Raw genomic sequence first — 24,381 nt, 5'->3', positions numbered from 1 at the left:
CACTGTGTTATAGTTAGTAGTAGAATAATACCAGTGATTGTTTAGAAGATTTTATATTTGTATTACTAATTGTATCTTATAAAAGCGTTTCTGTTGTATGTTTTTTTACCTGTTGTAAAAAAAATAAAAATTTTTTAAAAAGCTTAGAACAATCCTTAAATATTTACAAAATGTGTTTCAACATTCATATTTCACCACATCTTAAACATGAAATTCAATTTATAGCTTAAACAGGAACTCCTCCAAACAGCCTCCTTTCTCTAATTCCAATGGTTCAATCCTCAAATTACCACGTGTTTTACATATACATTGGCAGAATAACTTCTGATCTCGCTCTCCTAATGTAGGATCAAGACACTGTTCATAAGACACTCAAGAAAGTGCTTTTGCAATATCACAAACTTATTTTCTTAAGTTTGTACTAGCAGCAAAAGTATTGAGCTTCCAGCTGTATGGAGCCCTGTAGCACTCTCTACAGAGAGGGTCCTGATTCCCAGCAACTTAGCTGTGAGTGCAGGCGCGGAAGGGTCTTAAAGTGGCGTGAGTTACATTAACCTGAGTATCATAGTAAGTAAAAATTTATCCTAACGTCTTTGGGGCGGGAGGGGTTTTTAGCAACATTGGGGCCGGTTGCAGAAACAACCCCTCTCCTGCCTTCCAGACACTGAGGAAAGTATTCTTGTTCTCTTCATATACCAAGGGAATGGTGGGAAAAGTCTTTGCTAGAGAGCATGTGGCTGTGTGTTGTCACTTGATATTCAGCACAGGCAGCTAGGATTTAAACCCTCCCAGATCTTGAGACAGAGAACTTTACCCAGAAGATGGGACTGAGTTCAGATTTCAGATACATTAATCACTCATCATTACTTAGATTGATGAAAAGTATCTTTTCCCTCTGTTAATAATTAAAAGGGAAAAAAATTCTTTGTTAATGCTGTATTTTTCTGTCCAAACAGGTTGAAACAGTTCCTCAGTCTACAGTGAAGACTGGATTACAGAAAGGTGAGTTAGTATTATAATGTTGCTTTGCATTTCCTTGATTAAAACCAATTTTTAAGAATTACTTATTTGTACTCCATGTATTTTTGTCTGTCTCTGTAAATCATTGTTGTTGCTCTTCAGTGTGAAATTGCAGTATTCCCCGGTGTTTGTGTGTGTGTGTGACTTTTAGAGTTGATCTTATTCTGTACCTCCACGTGAAAAGTCTTACTTGTTTTGGTAAATTGGAGAACACCACGTAGACTTGATACTGTTTCCAGCCTTTCTCCGTAAGATTCTGGGGTTTCACTGGCTTATAAACTAGGGATGTGACGAATCCACTTTTTTTGGTATTCGACTGAATACCGAATAGTAGCTATTCATGTTTGTCAAACATGGACTATGACAAATCAGACAAGACAAGCTGATTGAAAAAAATCTTGCCACATTTATTTTTACAGTGCTGTAAAATCTTTTTGTAAATTAAAATGATTCATAGCATATTTATGGCCACTATTAGATGACCTTATGCGAATCTATTTGAGATATGCACAAAGTTTAAGAAAGCTTAAACTTATATCTGTATTTTCTGTGTGCAATTTGACTACAGTACAAACTCCATAGCATGATTCGTGCGTTTTTGGTGAGATCAAACTGTATTTAATACCTGTAGTTTACTCTGGGCAAATTGCATTATTTAAAAATAAAATAAAACAACAGCCTCTCTGCATTCTCGGGGAGAAGTCTGCAGCGATGGTCTCCGTGGAGATCCTCAGCAGAACTGAACAGCCTCTCGGAGGGAACACTGCTTGGCGGAGCTCCAAGAAAAGACATCGCGATCGCTGCGAGATTAGGAGGCCTGATTGCGTTGTGTTTCCACCATTCCACAGGGTCGGCGGACCGGGGAGTGCAGGGCTCTGTCAGATTCAGTGACAGCTCCGTCTCCGCAGCGATTGAGGAAACTGTGGACTGAGATTCCTGTACAATTTCATCCCAGAAACTCCAGACTTGTAGTCTCCATGCAAGATTTCTTTGTCGGCGGCTCGATAAACAGTTTCTTTGTTTTCGATTTTGATTTCGCCAATCATCATTATTGGCATTTTCCTGCCTGGTTTCTTCTTCAAGACTCTGAACAATTGCTTTTACAGTCAAATGATTTTTTTTTTCGGTTTGAGCTGGATGGGTACAGCTTAAATCATGGGTCCAGCCTAAAAACCACCATTTAACTTACACTGATCAATTTCAACATGGACTGTTTTTGGTTTTTTGTTTTTAAATAAAGCATCATTAATGCACATCTGCAGGGTTTTGCCAAACAGCCCAAACTGTATACATTACAATCATTAAAAGTTCTTATTTTTTTTTAATATTAGTGCCGTTATCATGGAGAACAGCATGACAGCTGTCTTTGGCAGTCTGTCATTTTTCTAGCATTTTCAGAAACTCATCGGAAATGGCGGTACCTGTGTTTCCCTTCGAAAGCCTCTCAGTACAGCACTCCTGTTCCTCTGTTAAAACTCCTTGTTAATCCAGTGATCTTTTAGGCCAAGGAAATATTTTGTGGTGGTGTTCTGGGTCCATACACCAGCAATGAAGGAGATAGATTTGTGTACTTGTGTTTTTTAATCAGCATTAACATGGGCAGGCACCCTCATTTATAGATGTCAGGAAACATTCAGTGAAAAACTTGTAGAATGGGATGTGATAACGAGGTTCCAGTAATCTGAGCAGTCTAACGAGGCCCACCTCCTCCACCACAGAACGTGGCTATGTTCCAAGTGCTACTCTCACTCAGCCTGTTGCGGATCTTCATGGCCTCAGGAGACTTGTTTCTCCATGGGCTCTTCTGGACTGCACACTTCCACCATAGCTTGCTGGGCTGATCTAGATGTCTGTTTGTTGTATGGAAATTTTGGGGGAAAAAAAATCCAAAACACAAACTGTGGGTTGAAATATTAACCGTCTCCTTGGTTCCTTGGTATTCACCGTGCCTGATCTGCACATTTCATCGTGGCTGTTTCTGTATAGCCTATACTGCATTAGCCCAAGAGATTGTTGCTTTGTAACTTTTTGCACTATTGTTTTGGCTGGATTTGTATTACACACAGTTTTAAAAAAAAAATTCCACACTATTCTCTGCCTTTTTTTTCCTATTTATTTCTTCCCGCACAAATTCCACATAGAGGCCTTTCCATCCAGCTCTACGTGATTTGGCTGCACTTGAACACTGTCCATTTACAACCCTCAGCAATGTGCCTCCTAAATGGCATGACATATGTAGATGTGCTGCAGCGCTTGTTAATGGTCACAATAAATGCCACTTCACCAAGGAAGTCACAGATGAACAATTATGAACATCCAAATTTTATTGGGGGGCAATAATCAACTGAATTGCAAAATTCAGGGGAAAATGGCACTATCCGTGTACGAATCGAATACAAATCAAAGATTTGTCACATCCCTAATAAAAACAAGATGGAGATGTCTCTGCAACCATATTTGTAAGCTACACAGTGTGTTGGGTTTTATGTCTTCCCCCTCCAAATTGAATGGTTCTTTGAATTGCTCCAAATCCATCAGCTATGCTGCAATTTTGATAGAATTGATTTTTAGGTTGGAACGTGGGCTCTGTTGACTGAAAATAGCTTTAGAGAGGAGAACTGAATTAAATGTTTTGATAGAGCGGTTGTAAATTAATCAATCACTACCAGGAAGGTCAGAAGTTCTGAAGTTTTGACTCATTACTTCAGTGTTACAAAGAGAGCTGTGCTTTTTCCACACTAAAGATGAGTTTGGGAAAAGAAAATATTCTCCCACACACAAAAAAATTAAAACAAACCCTAAGTACTATTTTAGGATTAATTTCAGTGTGTTATATTAAGGTGCCAGCGAGATTTCAGATTCCTGTAAACCTCTAAAGAAAAGGAGTCGCGCCTCAACTGATGTAGAAATGACTAGTTCAGCATACAGAGACACATCTGACTCCGATTCTAGAGGACTGAGTGACCTACAGGTAAATATGTGCAAAGGTCTAGACAAAGTGCTCTTTCTTGAACATAATGCTTTTGCCTTATTTATTTGGGGAAATTGAGACTTTTTAAAATACTCATAGAAAAAAAATCACTTTGGTTATTTTGAGCTTCTTAATTCTTTTGCTCTCATGTTATATAACAAAACTATAGTTTGTTTGTAATTTTAACTACAGTTTTTCCCAAAACAGCAGACTTACGATATCTGTGGATTTTGGAAAGGAAGGAAGGAAAAAAGAGGTTATTGTGTCAAGATCTAATGTTTGAGCAAGTCTTACTAGGATTTTCATAGCATCTTATCTTTGAGGGAATTTTTGTTTTGTTTTTCTTAAAAATGCTATGTTTTCTATGTAGGTAGGCTTTGGAAAGCAAGTAGATAGCCCTTCAGCTACTGCAGATGCAGACGTTTCTGATGTGCAGTCCATGGATTCAAGTTTGTCGAGAAGAGGCACTGGAATGAGTAAGAAGGACACTGTATGTCAGGTAGGCAGGTAACTGGTGTTATGGCTTGAAATAATTGCTATTATATTCTGCCGGTAATAGACTTAACTCCTGTTGAAGAGGGTAATATGTTTCTAAATTATTATGATATTACTTTAAAGCTACAGATCTAAAACCTCTTTCTGGTTCTTTTTTTCCCTTTCTGAGTTGGAATACTTACCCACATGCCAATCTTTAGTGTGATATACTATTATTAATTGGAAGTAAATGGCAGGTGACTGATTGAAAAACCTTTTTTTTTTTTTTTTTTTTTTTGAGACGGAGTTTTGCTGTGTCGCCCAGGCTGGAGTGCAGTGGCGCGATCTCGGCTCACTGCAAGCTCCGCCTCCTGGGTTCCCGCCATTCTCCCGCCTCAGTCTCCAAGTAGCTGGGACTACAGGCGCCCGCCACCTCGCCCGGCTAGTTTTTTTTTTTGTATTTTTAGTAGAGACGGGGTTTCACCGTGTTAGCCAGGAGGGTCTCGATCTCCTGACCTCGTGATCCACCCGCCTCGGCCTCCCAAAGTGCTGGGATTACAGGCTTGAGCCACCGCGCCCGGCCTGAAAAAACTTTAAATTCAAAACTTTAAAGTAATAACTTTCTCAGTGTATTATTACTGTTCTTGAAAAATACTGCTTTGTCCTGTGAAGAAAAGTTAAATATGCAGATCCCAAAGAAAGAATCCTAAAAGATTAAGTATGACCTTAAACTTTATACCATATTGGATCTGGAAATACTGTAATTGTCTAGTTCTCTGGTTTTCAAAGTGAAGGCCAAGGACAAACAACATCAGCATCTTCTGGATATGTATTAGAAATGCACATTCTTGGGGCCCCCACCAGACCTACTGAATCACAATCTGTGGGTGAGGGACCCAGTAATTTGTGTTTAACAAGCCGCCCATGTGGTCCTGATGTTTGCCAAAGTTTGAGAACCACTGCTTTTTGCCATATTACAGATTTGTGAAAGCTCTGGTGACTCTCTGATTCCTTGTGAGGGAGAGTGCTGCAAACACTTTCACCTAGAGTGCCTGGGATTGACATCACTCCCTGATAGCAAGTTCATCTGCATGGAATGTAAAACCGGTAAGATGACTTATTTTGATAGTCATGAAAAGATGAATGGGATTGTGCCAGGAATGTGCACTGGCAACGTCTCCTAGGCCATCTTGTTCCCATCACTTTTATTAGCCCTCCTCCTCTCTTCCCAAAGGTATTTCAACAAATTAAGATTTGGCTTCAAGACTTAAAAAGTTAAATTTCCTCCTACTGGTGCCTTCTACCATAAAATCTGTCAAAGTACCAAGATGAATTTGTATTTTATCTAAAGAGTTATACAAAGTATTTAATTGAGTTATTTTTCAGATGGGTTTGAGATTTTGGGGGCTCAATAAATTGGTTTAAAGTTCTTTAAGAGACTGGAATAAGTATCAGTGCATAACCACAGTGATTATATTTTTAGTGGAAATTTGGAGCTACTGGAAATCATTTTTTAAACTTGGGATTCACCATTTATTTCTTATCTCACTATACATAGACTACTACCTACCAAAATAATTTGTAGAGAAATAAATATGCTAGTTTATATTTCTTCTCTCAGTAGCTATAATTCTGGTTAATATCGTGGAAAGCAAGTCGTAGTTGTTTAATCTGTAACAACATGGCAAATAAAAAATAACGAGATGAGAGGGACATGCTTCTAGGAACCATGTTGACATGTTTTTTGTTTTGTTTTGCTTTGTTTTAGCCATGAGGAACTAAAGCCAATTGGATAGCAAGTATACATGATATGCTGACTCTTTGTTATTTTTCTACTCCTTCTTTTCCTTTTATTTTGATTCTTACAGATACTTATTTTATCTTTTCTTATTTGATTGTATGCCTTCTAAAATCTTTCAGACAAAAAGTTAGTAATTTTTTTTAAACCGAACACTGACTTACTAAGTGTTAGGTGCTACAAGTACTAAGCATTTTCTCCTGCTATTTCATTTGATCCATGATGAGATAGGTACTATTATGATTTCCATTATATAGAAGGAGAAACTGAGGATTAGAGAGTTTAGTAGCTTCCCCAAAGTCACAAAGATAGCCCATGATGACTCTGGGATTTAAACCCAGGCAGCTGGACTCCAGATTTATATTTTCTTTCTCATGGTCTTCTACTGCCCTGGTGAATAGAATGGACATCACAAGTCATATGTCATATATCCCAATATACAGTCATTCACATACATACACACACATACAAATACACACACACATACATAAAGTAAGCTATGGAAGCTGCTTAGAACATATAGCCTAAAATTTTCCCCTTATATAATATTTTATTCATCACATTTAGACTCTGCAGTAAAACTTGTGAACAGTTTGCCAACTGGCAGCCCCTGGGTCATATTATCTGCACATCGTTTTATTTGACCTTCAGAATGCATTTTCATTTTTGAACATGGATGGAGCATGTAATCCTGGCTCCTCACATTCCCCATTATTCCTTTTTCTAAAACTCAGTCATTCAAGTCACTTATATATCCTGCCTGGCCCCTTTAAGCATTCACATATTGCATTAGGGAGTTCCTGCATTGCTATAAAGAAATACCCGAGACTGGGTAATTTATAAAGAAAAGAGGTTTAAATGGCTCACAGTTCTGCAGGCTGTATAGGAAGGATAGTGCCAGTATCTGCTCGGCTTCTGGGAAGGCCTCAGGAAACTTACAGTCATGGCAGAAGGCAAAGTGGGAGTAGGCACTTCAAATGGCAAAAGCAGGAGCAAGAGAGAGAGTTGAGGGAAAGGGCTACACATTTTTAAATGACCAGATTTCACAAACACTCACTCACTGTCGCAAAGACAGCACCAAGCCATGTGGGATCCACCTCCATGATCCAAACACCTTCCACCAGACCTCACCTTCAGCATTGGGGATTAGAGTTCAACAGGAGATTTGTGTGAGGACAAATATCCAAACTATATCAAGTATGCAATCCCTGATTTAAGATATTGATAAGAAGGACCATGTATCTCAGTATTAAAACACTCTTAGGGCTTCTCTCCTAACTCTAGAATCCAGGAGAATTCTACCAACAGAGGCTAGGTTTATTTAATATGGTACACATCTATTAGAAAATTTAAGAGGGAAATTTGCTTTAAAAACAATTAAGTATGGGATGTTGTCAGTGAGAAAGAAAAAAAAACTTTTTTATTAAAAAAAAAAAACAATTGGCCGGGCGCGGTGGCTCAAGCCTGTAATCCCAGCACTTTGGGAGGCCGAGACGGGCGGATCACGAGGTCAGGAGATCGAGACCATCCTGGCTAACATGGTGAAACCCCGTCTCTACTAAAAAAATACAAAAAATTAGCCGGGCGAGATGGCGGGTGCCTGTAGTCCCAGCTACTCGGGAGGCTGAGGCGAGAGAATGGCGTAAACCCAGGAGGCGGAGCTTGCAGTGAGCTGAGATCCGGCCACTGCACTCCAGCCTGGGCGACAGAGCAAGATTCCGTCTCAAAAAAAAAAAAAAACAATTGGGTAGAACAAAGTCAGAGGACTCACATTTCCTCATTTGAAAGTATACTACAAAGCAACAGAAGTCAAAACAGTGTGATACTGGCATAAAGACAGACATATAGACCAATGGCATAGAAAGCCCAGAAATAAGCACTTGCATATATGGTCAAAAGATTTTTGATAAGGGTGTGAAGACTAGTCAGTGGAAAAAAAGACAGTCTTTCCAACAAATGATGCTGGAAGAGTTGGATATATGCCTGTAAAAGAATGAAGTTGGACCTTTACCCAAGAGCATAAACAAAATTAATTCAAGATGAATCAAAGACCAAGATGTAAGAGCTAAAACTATAAAACTCTTGGAAGAAAACATAGCATAGAGGAAAAGCTTCATGACAATGGGTTTGGCAGTGATTTCATATATATGACACCAAAGGCACAGGCAGCAAAAGGAAAAACAGACAAATTGTACTTCATCAAAATTAAAACTTTTGTACACCAAAGGGTCTTATCAACATAATGTAAAGGCAACCCACAGAATGGGAGAAAATATTTGCAAATTCCGTATCTGATAAAGCATTAATACCCAGAATATATAGAGAACGCCTTCAACTCAGCAATAAAAAACTAAACAACTCAAGTCAGGCATGGTGGCCCATGCCTGTAATCCCGGCACTTTGGGAGGCTAAGTCGGGCAGATCACCTGAGGTCAAGAGTTCAAGACGAACCTGACCAACATGGAGAAACCCCATCTCTACTAAAAATACAAAATTAGCCTGGCATGCTGGTGCATGCCTATAATCCTAGCTACTCGGGAGGCTGAGGCAGGAGAATCGCTTGAACCTGGGATGCAGAAGTTGCAGTGACCTGAGATCATTCCCTTGAACTCCAGCCTGGGCAACAAGAGCAAAACTCCGTCTCAAAAAAAACAAAAAACAAAAAAACAAAAACAAAACTAAACAACTGAATTCAAAATTGGGCAAAGATCTTGAGCAGGTAGTTCTCCAAAGAAGATATGCAGATGGCCAATATACACATGAAAATATGCTCAATATAATGAGTAATCAGGGGTCCAGGCGCAATGGCTCATGCCTGTAATCCTAGCACATTGGGAAGCCAAAGCAGGTGGATCTCTTTGAGCTCAGGAGTTTGAGACCAGCCTGGGCAACATGGTGAAACCCTGTCTCTATTAGAAAAAAAAAAAAAAAAAAAAAAATAGAACAACAAAAAAAAGAAACAAAAAACAGAAAAGAAAAAAAGAGTAATCAGGGAAATGCAAAGCCACAATGAGATGCCACTTGATACCCATTAGAATGACTAGTATCAAAAAAAAGGAAAACAACATGTTGGCTTAACTATGGAGAAATTGGAACCCTTGTGCATTGTTGGTGGGAATATAAAATGGCATAGTGGCTGTTGAAAACCCGATGACGGTTTCTTAAAAAATTAAACAGAGTAACAAATGATCAAGCAATTTCACTCTGGGTATTTACCCAAAAGAACTGAAAGAAGGGGCCAGGCGTAGTGTCTCACGCCTGTAATCCAAGGATTTTGGGAGGCCAAGACGAGCGGATTGTTTGAGTCCAGGAGTTCTAGACCAGCCTGGGCAACATGGTAAAACCCCATCTCTACCAAAAATACAAAAAAACAAAAAGAAAAATTAGCCTAGCACATGTCCATAGTCCCAAATACTCAGGAGGCTGAGGTAAGAGAATCACCTGAGCCCAGGAAGTCAAGACTGCAGTGAACTGTAATTACATCACTCCACTCCAGCCTGGGCAACCAGAGTGAGACTCTCTCTCTCTCAAAAAAAAAAAAAAGGCCGGGCGCGGTGGCTCAAGCCTGTAATCCCAGCACTTTGGGAGGCCGAGACGGGCGGATCACGAGGTCAGGAGATCGAGACCATCCTGGCTAACACTGTGAAACCCCGTCTCTACTAAAAAAAAAAAAATACAAAAAAATTAGCCGGGCGAGATGGCGGGCGCCTGTAGTCCCAGCTACTCCGGAGGCTGAGGCGAGAGAATGGCGTAAACCCGGGAGGCGGAGCTTGCAAAGAGCTGAGATCCGGCCACTGCACTCCAGCCTGGGCGACAGAGCGAGACTCCGTCTCAAAAAAAAAAAAAAAAAAAAAAGGACTCCAACAGATAATTGTACTTTCATATTCTTAGCAACATTATTCACAGTAGTCAAAAGGTAGAAACAATCCAAATGTCCATTGATGGATGAATAAACAAAATGTAATATGTACCTACAATGGAATATTATTCAGCCTTAAAAAGAAATTCTGATACATGCCATAACATGGATGAACCTTGAGGACTTTATGCTGAATGAAATAAGCCAGGTATAAAAGGCCAACGAATATTGTATGATTCCATTTATATGAATTACTTGGAATAGTCAAATTCTTAGAACAGTAGTCACCAGGGTTGTGGGGGAGGGTGAGATGAGGAGTTCTTTGAATGGGTACCGAGTTTCAGTATGGGATGATGAAAATGTTCTGGAGACAGTGCTAACAATGTGAGTGTACTTAATGCTACTGAACCATACACTTAAAAATGGTTAAAGTGTTACATTTTATGTTATATATATTTTACCACAATTATTTTTAAAAAATTAAGTGCTTTTAATTTACTTATGACATGAAAATTAGTTTGGTACCTATTTGGTACAGTTCTAACATATTAGAAGTGAGAACTCTGATTCTTCAAACCATTGTTTAAGGTCATTTAGGCAGTTTTCATTTGTTTACAAAAGATAAACACTTCACATGTAAGGAGTATTGCAGGTACCTACCTAATATGTTCTTATACTAACACTTTCTATTATTTAAGACAAATGTGATTTCTAGAAAGAAAGCATTTTTATTTGCCCTTTTGAATAAAATGTACAATAGAATAAGGCTCCAAAAAGAGTTTTGTAATAGGTAGTTTTACTTATTCTTTTTTTTCCCCACTTCCCCCATGGTCTTTGACTCTGGACTGATGGACTGACTTCTTTTTTTTGTTCCCATTGCCCAGGCTGAAGTGCATTGGTGCAGTCTCAGTTCCCTGCAGCCTCGACCTCCCAGGCTCAGGTGATCTTCCCACCCCAGCCTCCCGATTAGCTACGGGGACTACAGGCACGCACCACCATGCCCAGCTAGCTTTTTAATTAATTATTTATTTATTTATTTTTGAGACAGATTTTTGCTCTGTCGCCCTGGCTGGAGTGCAGTGGCGCAATCTCAGCTCACTGCAACCTCCACCTCCCAGGTTCAAGTGATTCTTGTGCCTCAGCCTCCCGAGTAGCTGGGCTTACAGGCACACACCACCACATCCGACTAATTTTTGTGTTTTTAGTACAGCCAGGGTTTCACCATGTTGGCCAGGCTAGCCTCGAACTCCTGACCTCAAGTGATACACCTGCCTTGGCCTCCTAAAGTGCTGGGATTACAGGTGTTAGCCACTGTGCCCAGCCTCCAGCTAGTTTTTTGTACGCTTTTTTGTTTTTTGTTTTTTAGGTAGAGAGTTTTTACCATCTTTACCAGGCTGGTCTTGAACTCCCAGACTCAAGCAATGCACCCACTTGGCCTCCCAAAGTGCTGGGATTACAGGTGTGAGTCGCTGTGCCTCACTACTCACTGACTTATTCTTAATGAAGGCCATTTCCTAGTGAAAAGTAAGAATATGGAAAGCACTCACATGTTAGAGCTCTAACCTAAGTCTTAAAGGAGTTTGATAGTTCAGCTCTCTGTTAGCATAACACTTGCACTAGTTTTAACTATTTTCATTTGTATTAGGCTTATTTTGATCATTACATAAATGAAGTCTTATTTTATATTTTCTTGAGACAGGTTCTTGTTCTGTCACCCAGGCTGGAGTGCAGTGGCGTGATCATAGCTCACTGCAGCCTCGACCTACCGGGCTCAATCCTCCCATCTCAGCCTCCTGAGTAGGTAGAACCACAGGCACATACCACCACGCCTGGCTAATTTTTTAAATTTTTTTTTAGAGATGGGGTCTTACTGTGTTGTCCAGGCTGGTCTTGAACTCCTGGGCTCAAGTGATCCTCCCACCTTGGCCTCCCAAAGCACTGGGATTACAGGCATGAGCCACTGTTACCATCTGAAGTCCTATTTTATTTTTACAGAAAGTAGTTTATGCATTAAGCAAATGTGTGAAGTCAAACTTCCTACCTTTCAAATATATTTTTTTAATTTTTAAAACTTTTAAAAGTTATTTTAAAAATATAATTACCTTCATATCTATATACATGGTAAAATGTACTTTATTGGCCTTAACCATGTGGTGAAAAAATGTACTTTGAAATTACATAGGCCGGGCGCGGTGGCTCAAGCCTGTAATCCCAGCACTTTGGGAGGCCGAGACGGGCGGATCACGAGGTCAGGAGATCGAGACCATCCTGGCTAACATGGTGAAACCCCGTCTCTACTAAAAAATACAAAAAAAACTAGCCGGGCGACATGGCGGGCGCCTGTAGTCCCAGCTGCTTGGGAGGCTGAGGCAGGAGAATGGCGTAAACCCAGGAGGCGGAGCTTGCAGTGAGCTGAGACCCGGCCACTGCACTCCAGCCTGGGCGGCAGAGCGAGACTCCGTCTCAAAAAAAAAAAAAAAAAAAAAATTACATATATACAATGGGACCAAAACCAAAACCCCACCTTACTGTACTTTATTTCTGCAAGACAATTTAAAAAGTGAACATCACAGTTTTAACTACTCATTTTAAAGAACTTTTATAATTCAGCCAATTTGTAAAGATTAGGTACTTCCAGAATCAAAGAACAATAATGCAGTTCACCTAACTTTCTGTAAAAAAAAAAAACTATTCCTTATATTTTTTCCTTCAGATTTTGAATAGGCATTATAAGAAAAGTGGACAAAAGACTTGAACATTTTCAAAAGATGATATCCAGATGACCAATAAACATTTGACAAGTTTGTTGTTATAATTTGCAGTTCTTTGCTTAAATATTTTTTTGTGTATATTTATTGACTTCTTGTGAATTATCTGTGTATGTGTCTTATCCATTTATGTTTTGTGGTGTTAAAAGTGTTCTTATCATTTGTTAATATTTTAAATTTATTTCTAATTACAGAAGTAAAACATAACCACATTGTTTTGAAAATATTATAATTACTGTTCTTACTGATGTCACCCTTGATCATCAGTCTTAATCCTAGGCCCTTACTTAGTTCCAGTCCCGACAACCATTGTCAGTTTGATGTGTAGCCCTATAAACCTTTGTGTGTGTCTGTGTGTGTGTTGTAGTATAAATGTATCATACCATTGTTCTGCCGGAGCTCTTTTTATGTCAATACAGATGCATTCTATTTAATTGCTGCATAGTGCCCTAGTATATATATAATCATAGTTTATTTAACTCTTCCCCTGTCGAAGGACACTTGAGTTACTTTCACTTGTTTGCAATTACAAACAATGTTTCAGGCAACATCCTTCAACATTTACTCTCAGTCTTCCCCAATGTAGTTATTGAGAAATTGAATTTCTAGGCAGAAAGTGAATGTACTTTCATTTTAATGACTATTGCCCAGTGCCTTCTAAGGTAGCTCCTTCCAACTTAAACTCCTACCAGCCCCCTACACCCTTATCAAATAATTGGTATTATCACTGTAGTCCCAATTTCTCTGGATTCTGGGGCATGAGAATCACTTGAACCCAGGCGGTGAAGGTTGCAGTGAGCCAAGATCACATGACTGTACTCCAGCCTGGGCGACAGAGCAAGACTGTGTCTCAAATAAAATAATAGGTATTATCAAACTCTTTTAAGTTTTTTTCTGTTTGTTTGTTTTGTTTATTTTGAGATGGAGTCTCGCTCTGTTGCCCAGACTGGAGTGCAGTGGCACGATCTCGGCTCACTGCAAGTTCTGCCTCCCAGGTTCATGCCATTCTCCTGCCTCAGCCTCCCGAGTAGCTGGGACTACAAGTGCCTGCCACCACGCCCGGCTAATTTTTTTGTATTTTTAGTAGAGACAGGGTTTCACCATGTTAGCCAAGATGGTCTTGATCTCCTGACCTCGTAATCTACCCGCGTTGGTCTCCCAAAGTTTTGGGATTACAGGCGTCAGCCACTGCGCCTGGCCATTTTTTTTCTATTTTATAACTGGTTTCAGTTATCATTTATCTGATTACTAGTGAAGATGAACATATTTTAATTTTCTTTGGACTATTTGTCTTTCTGTGAATTGCCTGTTTACATCCTCTGCCCACTTTTACATTAGGCTGCTTTGGTTTTTTTCTATATTGATTTGTAGTTTGTAAGTCTTATTCCATTATCTTTGCTTATGTATGTTGTGTGCATTTTCTCCATATGTAAACTGTTTATATGACAAAACATAATCTTTTGTCATTTTTGTTGCATGTTTCCCTATATCTGTTTGTCTTTTACTTGTTTCTTCTTTTTTTCCTGTTTAGTTTTTTCATATTTGGCATTATTTTCTTCCTTGAATGTCTGACATATTCACCAGTGGAGCCATCTGGGCCTAAAATTTTTTTTGTTGAAAGATTTCCAATCATAGTTTCAATTTCTTTTAATAGTTTACAGAACTATTCATATGTCCTGTTTGTTTTTGTGCCAGTGTTGGTAAGTTAAGTTCTTTTTTTCTAGGAATCTGTCCATTCATCTAAATTTTCAAATTTATTAGCAAAAATATAGTGATATCCTTTTACTATCTTTTTAATGTTTGTAGTATTTGTAGTGATGTTCCATTTTTCATTTCTGATATTAATATGAGGACCGTTCTCCTTTTTTTATTATTCTTACCAGAGGTAATCAATTTTATTATTCTTTTTTTTTTTTTTTGAGACAGAGTCTCGCTGTGTCGCCCAGGCTGGAGTGCAGTGGCCGGATCTCAGCTCACTGCAAGCTCCGCCTTCCGGGTTTACGCCATTCTCCTGCCTCAGCCTCTCCAGTAGCTGGGACTACAGGCGCCCGCCACCTCACCCAGCTAGTTTTTTGTATTTTTTAGTAGAGATGGGGTTTCACCGTGTTAGCCAGCATGGTCTTGATCTCCTGACCTCGTGATCCGCCCGTCTCGGCCTCCCAAAGTGCTGGGATTACAGGCTTGAGCCAGCGCGCCCTGCCAATTTTATTATTCTTTTTCAAAGAACTAGGTTTTGTTAATTCTCCCTAGCGAATGTTGATTTCACTTCATTCTTGATGAATATTTTTACTGGGTATAGAATTCTGGTTTGGTAATTATTTTCTTTCAGCCCTTTGAAGAAGATAGCATTCTATTGCTTTTTGGCTTCCATTTTTCTCTTTCAGTCAGCTCTGTTTGAAAGTAATTGTCTTTTTTTGTGGATAATATGAATATTTTCTTTGTCCTTGATTTTCTGTAGTTCGAATAAGATATGTCTAGCTGTAATTTTCTTTTTTATTAGGATTGTGAGTTTTCATTTTATGTATATTTTGTACATAGAAATAATCAGTGATTATCTAATGGAATCTGTCTTTCCTTTGGTAATTTATTTATTCTATGTGGGGAAGACTTTGCTGCTGTCTGCTACCAGATATTAAACTCTGTTCTGGCTTTTCTGTGGAATCAGTTTTGGAGATCTAAATTGTTTTTAGTATTCTATCTCCAAATTGATAATCAAATATTCTAGCAAAATTTAAAACATAATTTGAATTTAGCATTTATTTTAAGTGCTTTTTTGTGCATTAAATTCTTAAATATAATATTAGAGTCTGTTTTAGGAGTAGCTGTTTGATGTCTATAGCTGCTTCTACTTGAATATGCTTTAGTCAATTTTATTTAATTTGTATTCCTCACCAATTTTACAGGGCAGCACCCATGTTTCTCGTGTAAAGTGTCTGGTAAAGATGTGAAGCGTTGTTCTGTTGGTGCTTGTGGGAAATTTTATCATGAAGCCTGTGTCCGCAAATTCCCCACTGCCATCTTTGAATCAAAAGGATTCCGCTGTCCTCAGCACTGCTGCTCTGCCTGCTCTATGGAGAAAGATATCCACAAAGCAAGTAAAGGTAAAACAGCTGAAGAAGGAGACAAAGATTTTTGTTTTAAGTGCAGTGGCAAATAACATTATCAAGTATATATTACAAACAACATAGGGCATTCTCCTTCTGTGTATCTCTCGCTTTAACAGTTCAGCCACAGTACATACACAGTACATGTTAAGTAGAGATTACATTCTAAATTCAGACCATGAGAAGAAAATTCCATGTGTTCAAAATACCCTTGAGAGCCCTTCAGGTAGGTGCCATATTGGATACCACCATCTCTGCAGCATTGGAACAAATAATTTTTTCTGTGGACGATCTCTAAATGACTATTAGGCTTACATTTAGGGGCCATATAGCATAGGATGACAGAGCCAGACTAGGGAAGAAAAAATGCTTTATATCTACTGTAACTAGCATCTCATGGGGACCCAAAAAAGCCCAACTCCAAAAACTTCTTTTTATGTCCCGCGGATGCCTTATTAGATTCCTTTTTGACTTTGCTTTAAACAGGCCGCATGATGAGATGTTTGAGATGTCCAGTTGCCTATCACTCTGGAGATGCTTGCATTGCGGCCGGAAGCATGTTAGTATCCTCCTACATTCTCATCTGTAGTAATCATTCCAAACGGAGCAGTAATTCTTCTTCTGCTGTAAATGTAGGCTTTTGTTTCGTTTGTGCCAGAGGTGAGTGTCTAACTTTTCTCTTCATTTATTTTTGAGATCATTGGCATTATTTCTTCATTAACATAGAGTCTCAGCATTGGGAAAGAACTCAGGCCATCTAGTAGAATCTTCTACCCAGTGCAGAATTCCACTGTAATATATCCCTAAGAGAGATGAACATTCCAGTAACTTTTATAATGCTAGATGTCCAAAGTGTTAGAATATTAATTCTTCCATAAGTTAAGCTAAAATCTGCATTTCTAAAAATAACAGAATTATAGTTAAGGTCTTAGTTTTTCTGTTTGGAGCGTTAAAAGATTAATCTTTTCCCTTCTGCAAACAACTCTTCTGTTCAAAGCAGATCCTTCCCATGTCCCAGAACTTTCAACTGATTGAGATTTCACTTGGAAGGCAAGACTAGCACATCTATTTTTCAGTTGTTTATGTTGTATTTTATCATAGTGTTTTGATCTGGCATTGAAGAGGGCCTGATGGGACACAGCCAAGGCAGCATATGTGGTGGTGTTAGTTCAGAGCCAGCCATGTGGGCTTTCTTAAAGGCAGCTGTTGATGTTTAAGTATGCCAAAAGATTGATCAACTAAAAACAATACTGTAGCCCTACAGGGGTCAGTGAACCTGGTTCGTGATAAATATAAAATGAAACTTCTTTAGTTGAATGTTATACAGAATATCTGGCTTTATCTCAGCCATATTATAATAAAACTTTTTTGGTACTTAGTAAGCATTATAAAAACCAACTAATATCCCTAAATATTGCTTTCGTTTTCTTTTTAAGTGCAAAGTTTTCTGACCTTCCCTCTGTCTGAACTATTCTCAAGGCCTCTAAGGCCCATCGTGCTTGTTAGATTCTATTTAGACCATACTGAAGATGAAAGTAGTTTTTGTTTGGTTGGTTGGTTTTGCTTTAGGAGACAGTTATTTTAATTTGGTGAAAGTACTGTAACAACTTTTTAAAATAGAATTTAGGTAGTATGGGCCGGGCGCGGTGGCTCAAGCCTGTAATCCCAGCACTTTGGGAGGCCGAGGCGGGCGGATCATGAGGTCAGGAGATCGGGACCCTCCTGGCTAACACGGTGAAACCCCGTCTCTACTAAAAATACAAAAAACTAGCCGGGCGCGGTGGTGGGCGCCTGTAGTCCCAGCTACTCGGAGGCTGAGGCGGGAGAATGGCGGGAACCCGGGAGGCGGAGCTTGCAGTGAGCCGAGATCGCGCCACTGCACTACAGCCCGGGCGACACAGCGAGACTCCGTCTCAAAAAAAAAAAAAAAAAAAAAAAAAAAGAATTTAGGTAGTATGATAGATCTTAGGTGGTTTTGCTTTTGTATCTCATTATGGAAACATTACTTGGAGGTAGGCAGTAAAAGATTAAATAAATCGTAGTCCTTTGTGGAGTAGCTAGCGGGGTCTGTAGTAGACACTACTTTCTGTTTGCCTGCTTTATAAGCACATGTGACTGTCTGCCTTTGGAGCAGGAAGTACTGTGTCTTTCTTAACTACAGCAGTGTCAAATGTATCCTGCTCTGAAACCTGGCTGGTATCATGGAGGAGTAGGTCTGAAATGTTTCCTGCCATATGGTAACAGGTGGGCAAATAATAAATAAAAAGGTGTCACTCATTGCCTTTCCTATCTCTGCATTCCTAAGAAAGTGATGATTAGAAAAAATCATTGTATTATCAGTTGAATGTTTAGCTTTAGAGTCTTTTAAACAGATGAGTGGCAGTGATAACATGAAGTCTCTTATTGCTTTGCAAACTCTGTGCTACCATTGCTGGGCACTGACATTTCCTGTCAGTGTATAAGCATGTATGATTTAGCCTGCATTTTAATATCAAGTTTATAACTATTATGTTGGCTTATGTTGGGGCACATTCTGAATCAAATGCCATCAGTAGATTAATCAATATTCTCTTTTGCTCTACTTCATTCAATAATTGGGATACCTTTAAAATAGGTATTTTCAGGCTGGGCACAGTAGTTCACGCCTGTAATCCCAACACTTGGGAGGCTGAGGCAGGAGGATTGCTTAAGGCCAGGAGTTCAGGACCAGTCCGAGCAACATAACAAGACCCCATCTCTACAAAAAATAAAGGAATTAGCCAAGCATGGTGGTGTGTGCCTGTGGTCCCAGCTACTCAGAGGCTGAGGAGGGAGGATCACTTGAACCCAGGAGTTCAAGACTGCAGTGAATTGTGAAACAAAACATAGTATTTTCAATTTAGGACACCTAGAAAATTGTACGCTTATAGAAACTCTAGCCATTTTGTTAAATTTAACTTACATAACTTGATTAAAATTCTGAGAATAATGTCAGTGGAGGGAAAACCCATATTTAACAACAGAATCAGTATTTACATCTTAATAATTTGACAGTAAGTCTGGAATATTTACTGAATTTAAATGCCTATTTAAGCAAAATTATTTAATTCCCACATATTTTAACTGTGAGACTTTGTATGGTAAACATAACCTTCATTTTATTTTTTAGCATTTGACGAAGACTTACTCTAAATAGATCAGATGTTGGGAAGGCTTAAATCAAAAGCCTTTCACAAGTAAATAATATGTGTTCTTTTATAAATATTTATAAAGGTCACCTTTTTAAAGGTGACATAACTGTAATAAATCCACACACAGAAAGGAGCACTTTAGTCATTTATGTTTGGGTATTAGAAAACTTAGCTTGTTTTGCTTGTTTCTTGCCTCATACAGAATTTTTCCCTTCACATAGATTTTCTCTTAGTTCTTGATTATTGGGTGTTTAGAATCATTAAGCTATTTCTTAAGGACTACAATGTCTGGCAATATTTTTCGAAATGTTTCAGGGTTTGAGGAACATCACTCCTCTTCCACATGCCACCTAATCATGGAGTCACAAGAAGCATGCAGACATTTTTCAGTATAGTGCTTATTCTTTAGCATCTCCTTTCATCTTAGAGGGCTGGGTAAATTGAGTTACTTAGCATTCTATGCCTTTCTTTGTAATGGTACTTTTAAATGAGTAATGTAGGCTGGAGTTTTCTTCTCATTTTAACAGTAAATAATAGCAATTTATTTTACATATGTAAGTCAAACTTTACTAAACACTATCTGAATGAATTGCCACAGTTTCCCTAAGAAGTTATCTCTCCATGGTATACAGGCGAGAACACTGAAACCCAGATTAAATAATTTACCTAATGTCATACAAGTTAAATGGAGGGACCAGCATTTGTACTTGATCCTTCTTATTTCAAAGCCCATGTTCTTTTACACTACACCATCTCCCTCTATTAAATGTATGAAATGTATGAAGTTCATTTCAACATTATATAACTTTTGTTTTTTTGAGATGGAGTTTTGCTCTTTTTGCCCAGGCAAAAAGATCTCAGCTCACTGCAACCTCTGCCTTCTGGGTTCAAGCGATTCTCCTGCCTCAGCCTCCCAAGTAGCTGGGATTACAGGCATGCACCACCACACCTGGCTAATTCTTTTACATTTGTAGTAGAGACTGGGTTTTTCCATGTTGGTCAGGCTGGTCTTGAACTCCCAACCTCAGGTGATCCGCCTGTCTTGGCCTCCCAAAGTGCTGGGATTACAGGCATGAGCCACCGTGCCCGGCCTATATAACTTCTATTAGAAGATTCTGGCTGAGCACCATGGCTCATGCCTGTAATTCCAGCATTTTGTGAGGCAGAGGTGGGAGGATTGCTTGAGCCCAGGAATTCAAGATCAGCCTGGGCAACATAGCAAGACCTTGTCTCTACAAAAAATCAAAAACGTAGCCAGACATGGTGACAAACGCCTGTAGTCCTAGCTACTTGGGAGGTTGAGGTGGTAGGATCACTTGAGCCCAGGAGGTGGAGGCTGCAGTGAGCTGTGATCGTGCCACTGGACTCCAGCCTGGGTGACAGCGCAAGACCCTGTCTCAAAAAAACAAAACAAAAAGAAGAAGACTGTCATATTGTTAGTAATTTCAAGTTCCATTCTGTTATTTAGGCCAGAGATATTTCTTGGATTCGTCTCAGTGTAGAGTATGAAGATAATGCCCACAGAGAAAAGTAAATGGTAATTTCCCTCCCCTTCAAAATGATCTCTAAATAAAACTGCTGCCATAATTTGTATTGTGAAATCCTACATCATTATACATTCATGCAGTAGCCAAGACAGAGGATAGAGAAATGTCCCCTGGTCTCACAGTTGCCTAGGTTTAGGAGTGGCTTGTAGCTACATCATGAATTAACTGGGGAAGGGAAAGAAGAGGGAATCACAGGTAGCTTTAGTGTTTTCCTCCAAGTAGCACAGCTATAATTGGTAGATCAAAAGGATTGATTTTATTAACCCTTTATATTGTCTCAGGGAAAATATGAAAATGTTTGCATTACCTCAGTAAAGTTCAGGAAATTATGGCTCCTTTAAAGTCATGTACCAGACCTGGCACAGTGGCTCATGCCTGTAATCCCAACATTTTGGAAGGCCAAGATGGGAGGATTACTTGAGGCCAGAAGTTAGAGACCAGCCTGGGCACAGAAGCTATTATAGACCCCATCTCTACAAAAAATTTAAAAATTATCCTGGTGTGGTGGCATGTACTTATCTGTAGTCCCAGCTACTCGGGAGGCTGAGGCCAGAGGATTGCTAGAGCCCAGAAATTCAAAGGTGCAATGAGCCATGATCACACCACTACCCTCCAGCCTGGGTGACAGAGCAAGACTCTGTCTCAAAAAATATATATATATATAACATAAAGTGAAATAAAACATGTATCATATTGATAGAGAAGAGTTTCACTATCTGGCAGAGAAAGTTAGGATTTCTTTGAGTGTTTCTGAAGATATGAATAGAAAAAAGGAGAGACTTCCATTCTATCTTAAAGTGCTACTTGTTATATTGAAGGTAGATCAGGGTCTACTTATGTAAATGATTCTTGTTTCAATCTCATTACATGATATATAATATCCTTTTGTTCTTTGGGTTGTCGTCATTGTACATCCAAATATGAAGCAGTGTAGCTTTGTTTTCCCTAAGGGGTTTTCTGTATGATGTCAAGTGTTTATATCTTCAAATTATTTGAAGTTTTCTTCTGCAGAATATAGGTTTCTATAATACATAGGGATAAGGAATTGAGTAGTTCAGACTCCCTTTGAAAACTGTAGAAAACCTTTCTGTCAGATCTTTCTTTTTTCTTCATATTCTCATTTTCGCCCTCCCCACCCCAACTTTGAAGCATACATAATAGGTGTTGGTTTATTTTTTCCTCATGGAATCATGGGTAGTTTCATTGCAGCTCATCTCTTTCTGTTTGTTTCGTATAGGGCTGATAGTTCAGGATCATTCAGACCCCATGTTCAGTTCATATGCCTATAAGTCCCACTACCTACTGAATGAATCAAATCGTGCTGAGTTGATGAAATTACCTATGATTCCTTCTTCGTCAGCTTCCAAAAAGAAATGTGAGAAAGGTAATAATCAAAATAGTTTCTCTTGCTTCTATTTTTGCATTTCCTATTTTTTTCTCTTTCAATGTAGGGGGGAAATGTATGCCTGTCAAGCACCATCTGTTGCTTTTGGTAAATTCTGCCTTGGTGGTTGTGATTGTGTCTTCATATGGCTGCACAATTATTAAAAAGGGCTTAAAATAATTCCGTTATTGCAAATTTTTACTTATTCTTCCCTTGAATAAATTTTCACACATTCCATATTTACAAGTTATTAAAATAGAAAGACTAGGATTTTGGTCAGTATAAGTATAGAATAATATTCTAAATGTTCTTTCTCTTTTTCCTTGTGTGAAACTATCATTCAAGTTGGAATAGAAAAGATAGGGTATAATTTGTTACTAACTTTCAACTGATAACAAGGTAGGTTATTAAAAGAGGGAAACTAAGATACTGATACTTAAAAGTTTGCTTTTAGAGTATGTTCTGTCATTGTGCTTCTTAAATGTTCGGTTAAGATGCTATGAAAAGTAGTTGCCCTTCCCTTAGGAGACATTGGTAGGAAGCTGGTGGGGGAGAATACCCCTAATACTGGATGCTGGAAGGCAGCCCAGCTGAATTGCTGATGGATAATTATCCACACAGTACCAAGAGCTAAATGGATATTTCTATTCTCCCAGTTAATTTAACCTATGGAAGAAAACTTTATATTGTGTTTAGTTTTCCACATCCTACCTGTTATAAAAATGATTTAACAACGATGTATTATTTGGGGAATTATTATCCCATAGGGAAAAATAAATGAGCTTGAAAGATGAGGGCCTTTTCCTATGTACATTCCCATTATGATCTGGGGCCAAGTTCAGAATCTGTAAAGAAAACTTCATTCATAACTAATATACCATATATATATAAACACACACGCACACTAGGTGTATTTGAAATGGGCTTTAAAAAAATTCTTTGTGTTGCCTGTTTGATGTATCTTTGCTCTTTGTCAGACATCTGAAGTGGCAACTCATGACTAAAAGACAGTGCAACTAAGCAAGTCGATTGGAACATATTAGAAGTATTGGAGAGAGTACTGGCTTTTTTGTCTATTTTCCCCAGTCAGATTATATCACCTTATTGATAACACTGCCTGCTTTCAAAACAAAAAATAAACATAGGTTTAACTTACTCCATAATTATTCTGCCTGAGACATTTTAGGAAATGCTTTATATTCCTGCTGGTACCTATATAAAATTAGATTAATTCAATTGTTGCTTACTTTGTTTTCAGTACTCAGTATTAACTTTGACATGAATTGAAATTATTTTGAGCCCTCTGTTTGCTTAACTTGAACCATATCTCACTTCTCTTGTATCCCAGTTTTCTTGCATAGCACCAAGGTGGACCATTCATATTTTTTTTATTTCCCTTGTGTATTTTAAGCATCTTTATCATGACAGTTTTCTCTGATGATTCTGGCTCTGTATTTCCTCTGAAATAAGACTTAAGAACTATTCCATAATGTTAAAAATGACCAGCCTGACTTTTCTACATCAGTGCTAATCACATGTCCTCTAAAGCTGTTTGCAGACTTTTCTTCCTACTGGTCATTCCTTTCTGACGGAAAAAAATGAATAATCTCATTTTACTTTAAATTTATAGATTTAAATTTATAGATGAATTCCCTACCTAAGTTTAGAGCACTTGGGCATCTGATCTCTAGGTTGGTAAATTGAACCAATTAATCCATATTGAGATGTAGTCCCAGAAAAAAAAAATCTTGATGGTTGAAGTAAAAGCTTTTAAGCAGAGGAAATATAGTAATTTACTTCATCATGGGTTGTATATGGATTTTCTTTTTGTTTTTATGTTAATCAGAAGTTTGAAAATCTATAGGAAGACAAGATTTTCTGGAAAATTGGTAGCAAGCCCTCAGAAGGTTGGAGCATGTGATTTGATAAAGTTGCATAGAGGGCTCTTACCCTTTTGCTTATGAGACTTTAAATCTCGGTACACTCATGGGTTATAGACCTGATTTTCCAATGAAAAGATCAGTTTTTTTTTTCAAAAAATATTTGTCTTTATTATATTTCATCTTCAGTGGTTAACAACATTCTCTGTCACGTATTGAAATACATATTAGAAATACCTATTTCCTCCCAGAATTTCATATTTCTTAGCATTTACAACTATATTGTTTGCCACACCTATTTTGGTCTCAATCCAGAGAGTATTTTGTGTATGTAAAAGGAAAGCGTTTTGACAGGGAGCTTGGAGTGAGCCCCTTGCATATGGTACTTCATTCGATACTGATAACT

At 38.5% G+C, this 24,381-nt stretch overlaps 1 protein-coding gene across 8 annotated transcripts in view; it reads left to right on the top strand.

Annotated features, from left to right (window-relative positions):
- NSD3 (nuclear receptor binding SET domain protein 3) overlaps positions 1-24,381 on the top strand; it is a 115,325-nt gene that overhangs the window by 67,040 nt on the left and 23,904 nt on the right. For 6 of the 8 annotated variants that reach the window (XM_033231125.1, XM_033231120.1, XM_033231082.1 and 3 more), the window contains exons 9-15: positions 957-1,002; positions 3,861-3,991; positions 4,362-4,490; positions 5,446-5,572; positions 15,794-15,991; positions 16,481-16,654; positions 21,949-22,095. In XM_033231125.1, the coding sequence (XP_033087016.1) occupies positions 957-1,002; positions 3,861-3,991; positions 4,362-4,490; positions 5,446-5,572; positions 15,794-15,991; positions 16,481-16,654; positions 21,949-22,095 (952 nt within the window). Of the gene's footprint in view, positions 1-956; positions 1,003-1,868; positions 3,111-3,860; positions 3,992-4,361; positions 4,491-5,445; positions 5,573-15,793; positions 15,992-16,480; positions 16,655-21,948; positions 22,096-24,381 lie in introns of those variants that run through there. The other 2 variants (XM_033231133.1, XM_033231142.1) reach the window with 2 other exon arrangements.

This window comes from Trachypithecus francoisi, unplaced genomic scaffold (assembly GCF_009764315.1).
Source record: "Trachypithecus francoisi isolate TF-2019V2 unplaced genomic scaffold, Tfra_2.0 Contig01440, whole genome shotgun sequence".
In the NCBI taxonomy this organism is placed as follows: Eukaryota; Metazoa; Chordata; class Mammalia; order Primates; family Cercopithecidae; genus Trachypithecus; species Trachypithecus francoisi.
Note: the sequence above shows the minus strand (reverse complement) of the source record. Positions and strands in the feature narration are given on the sequence as shown.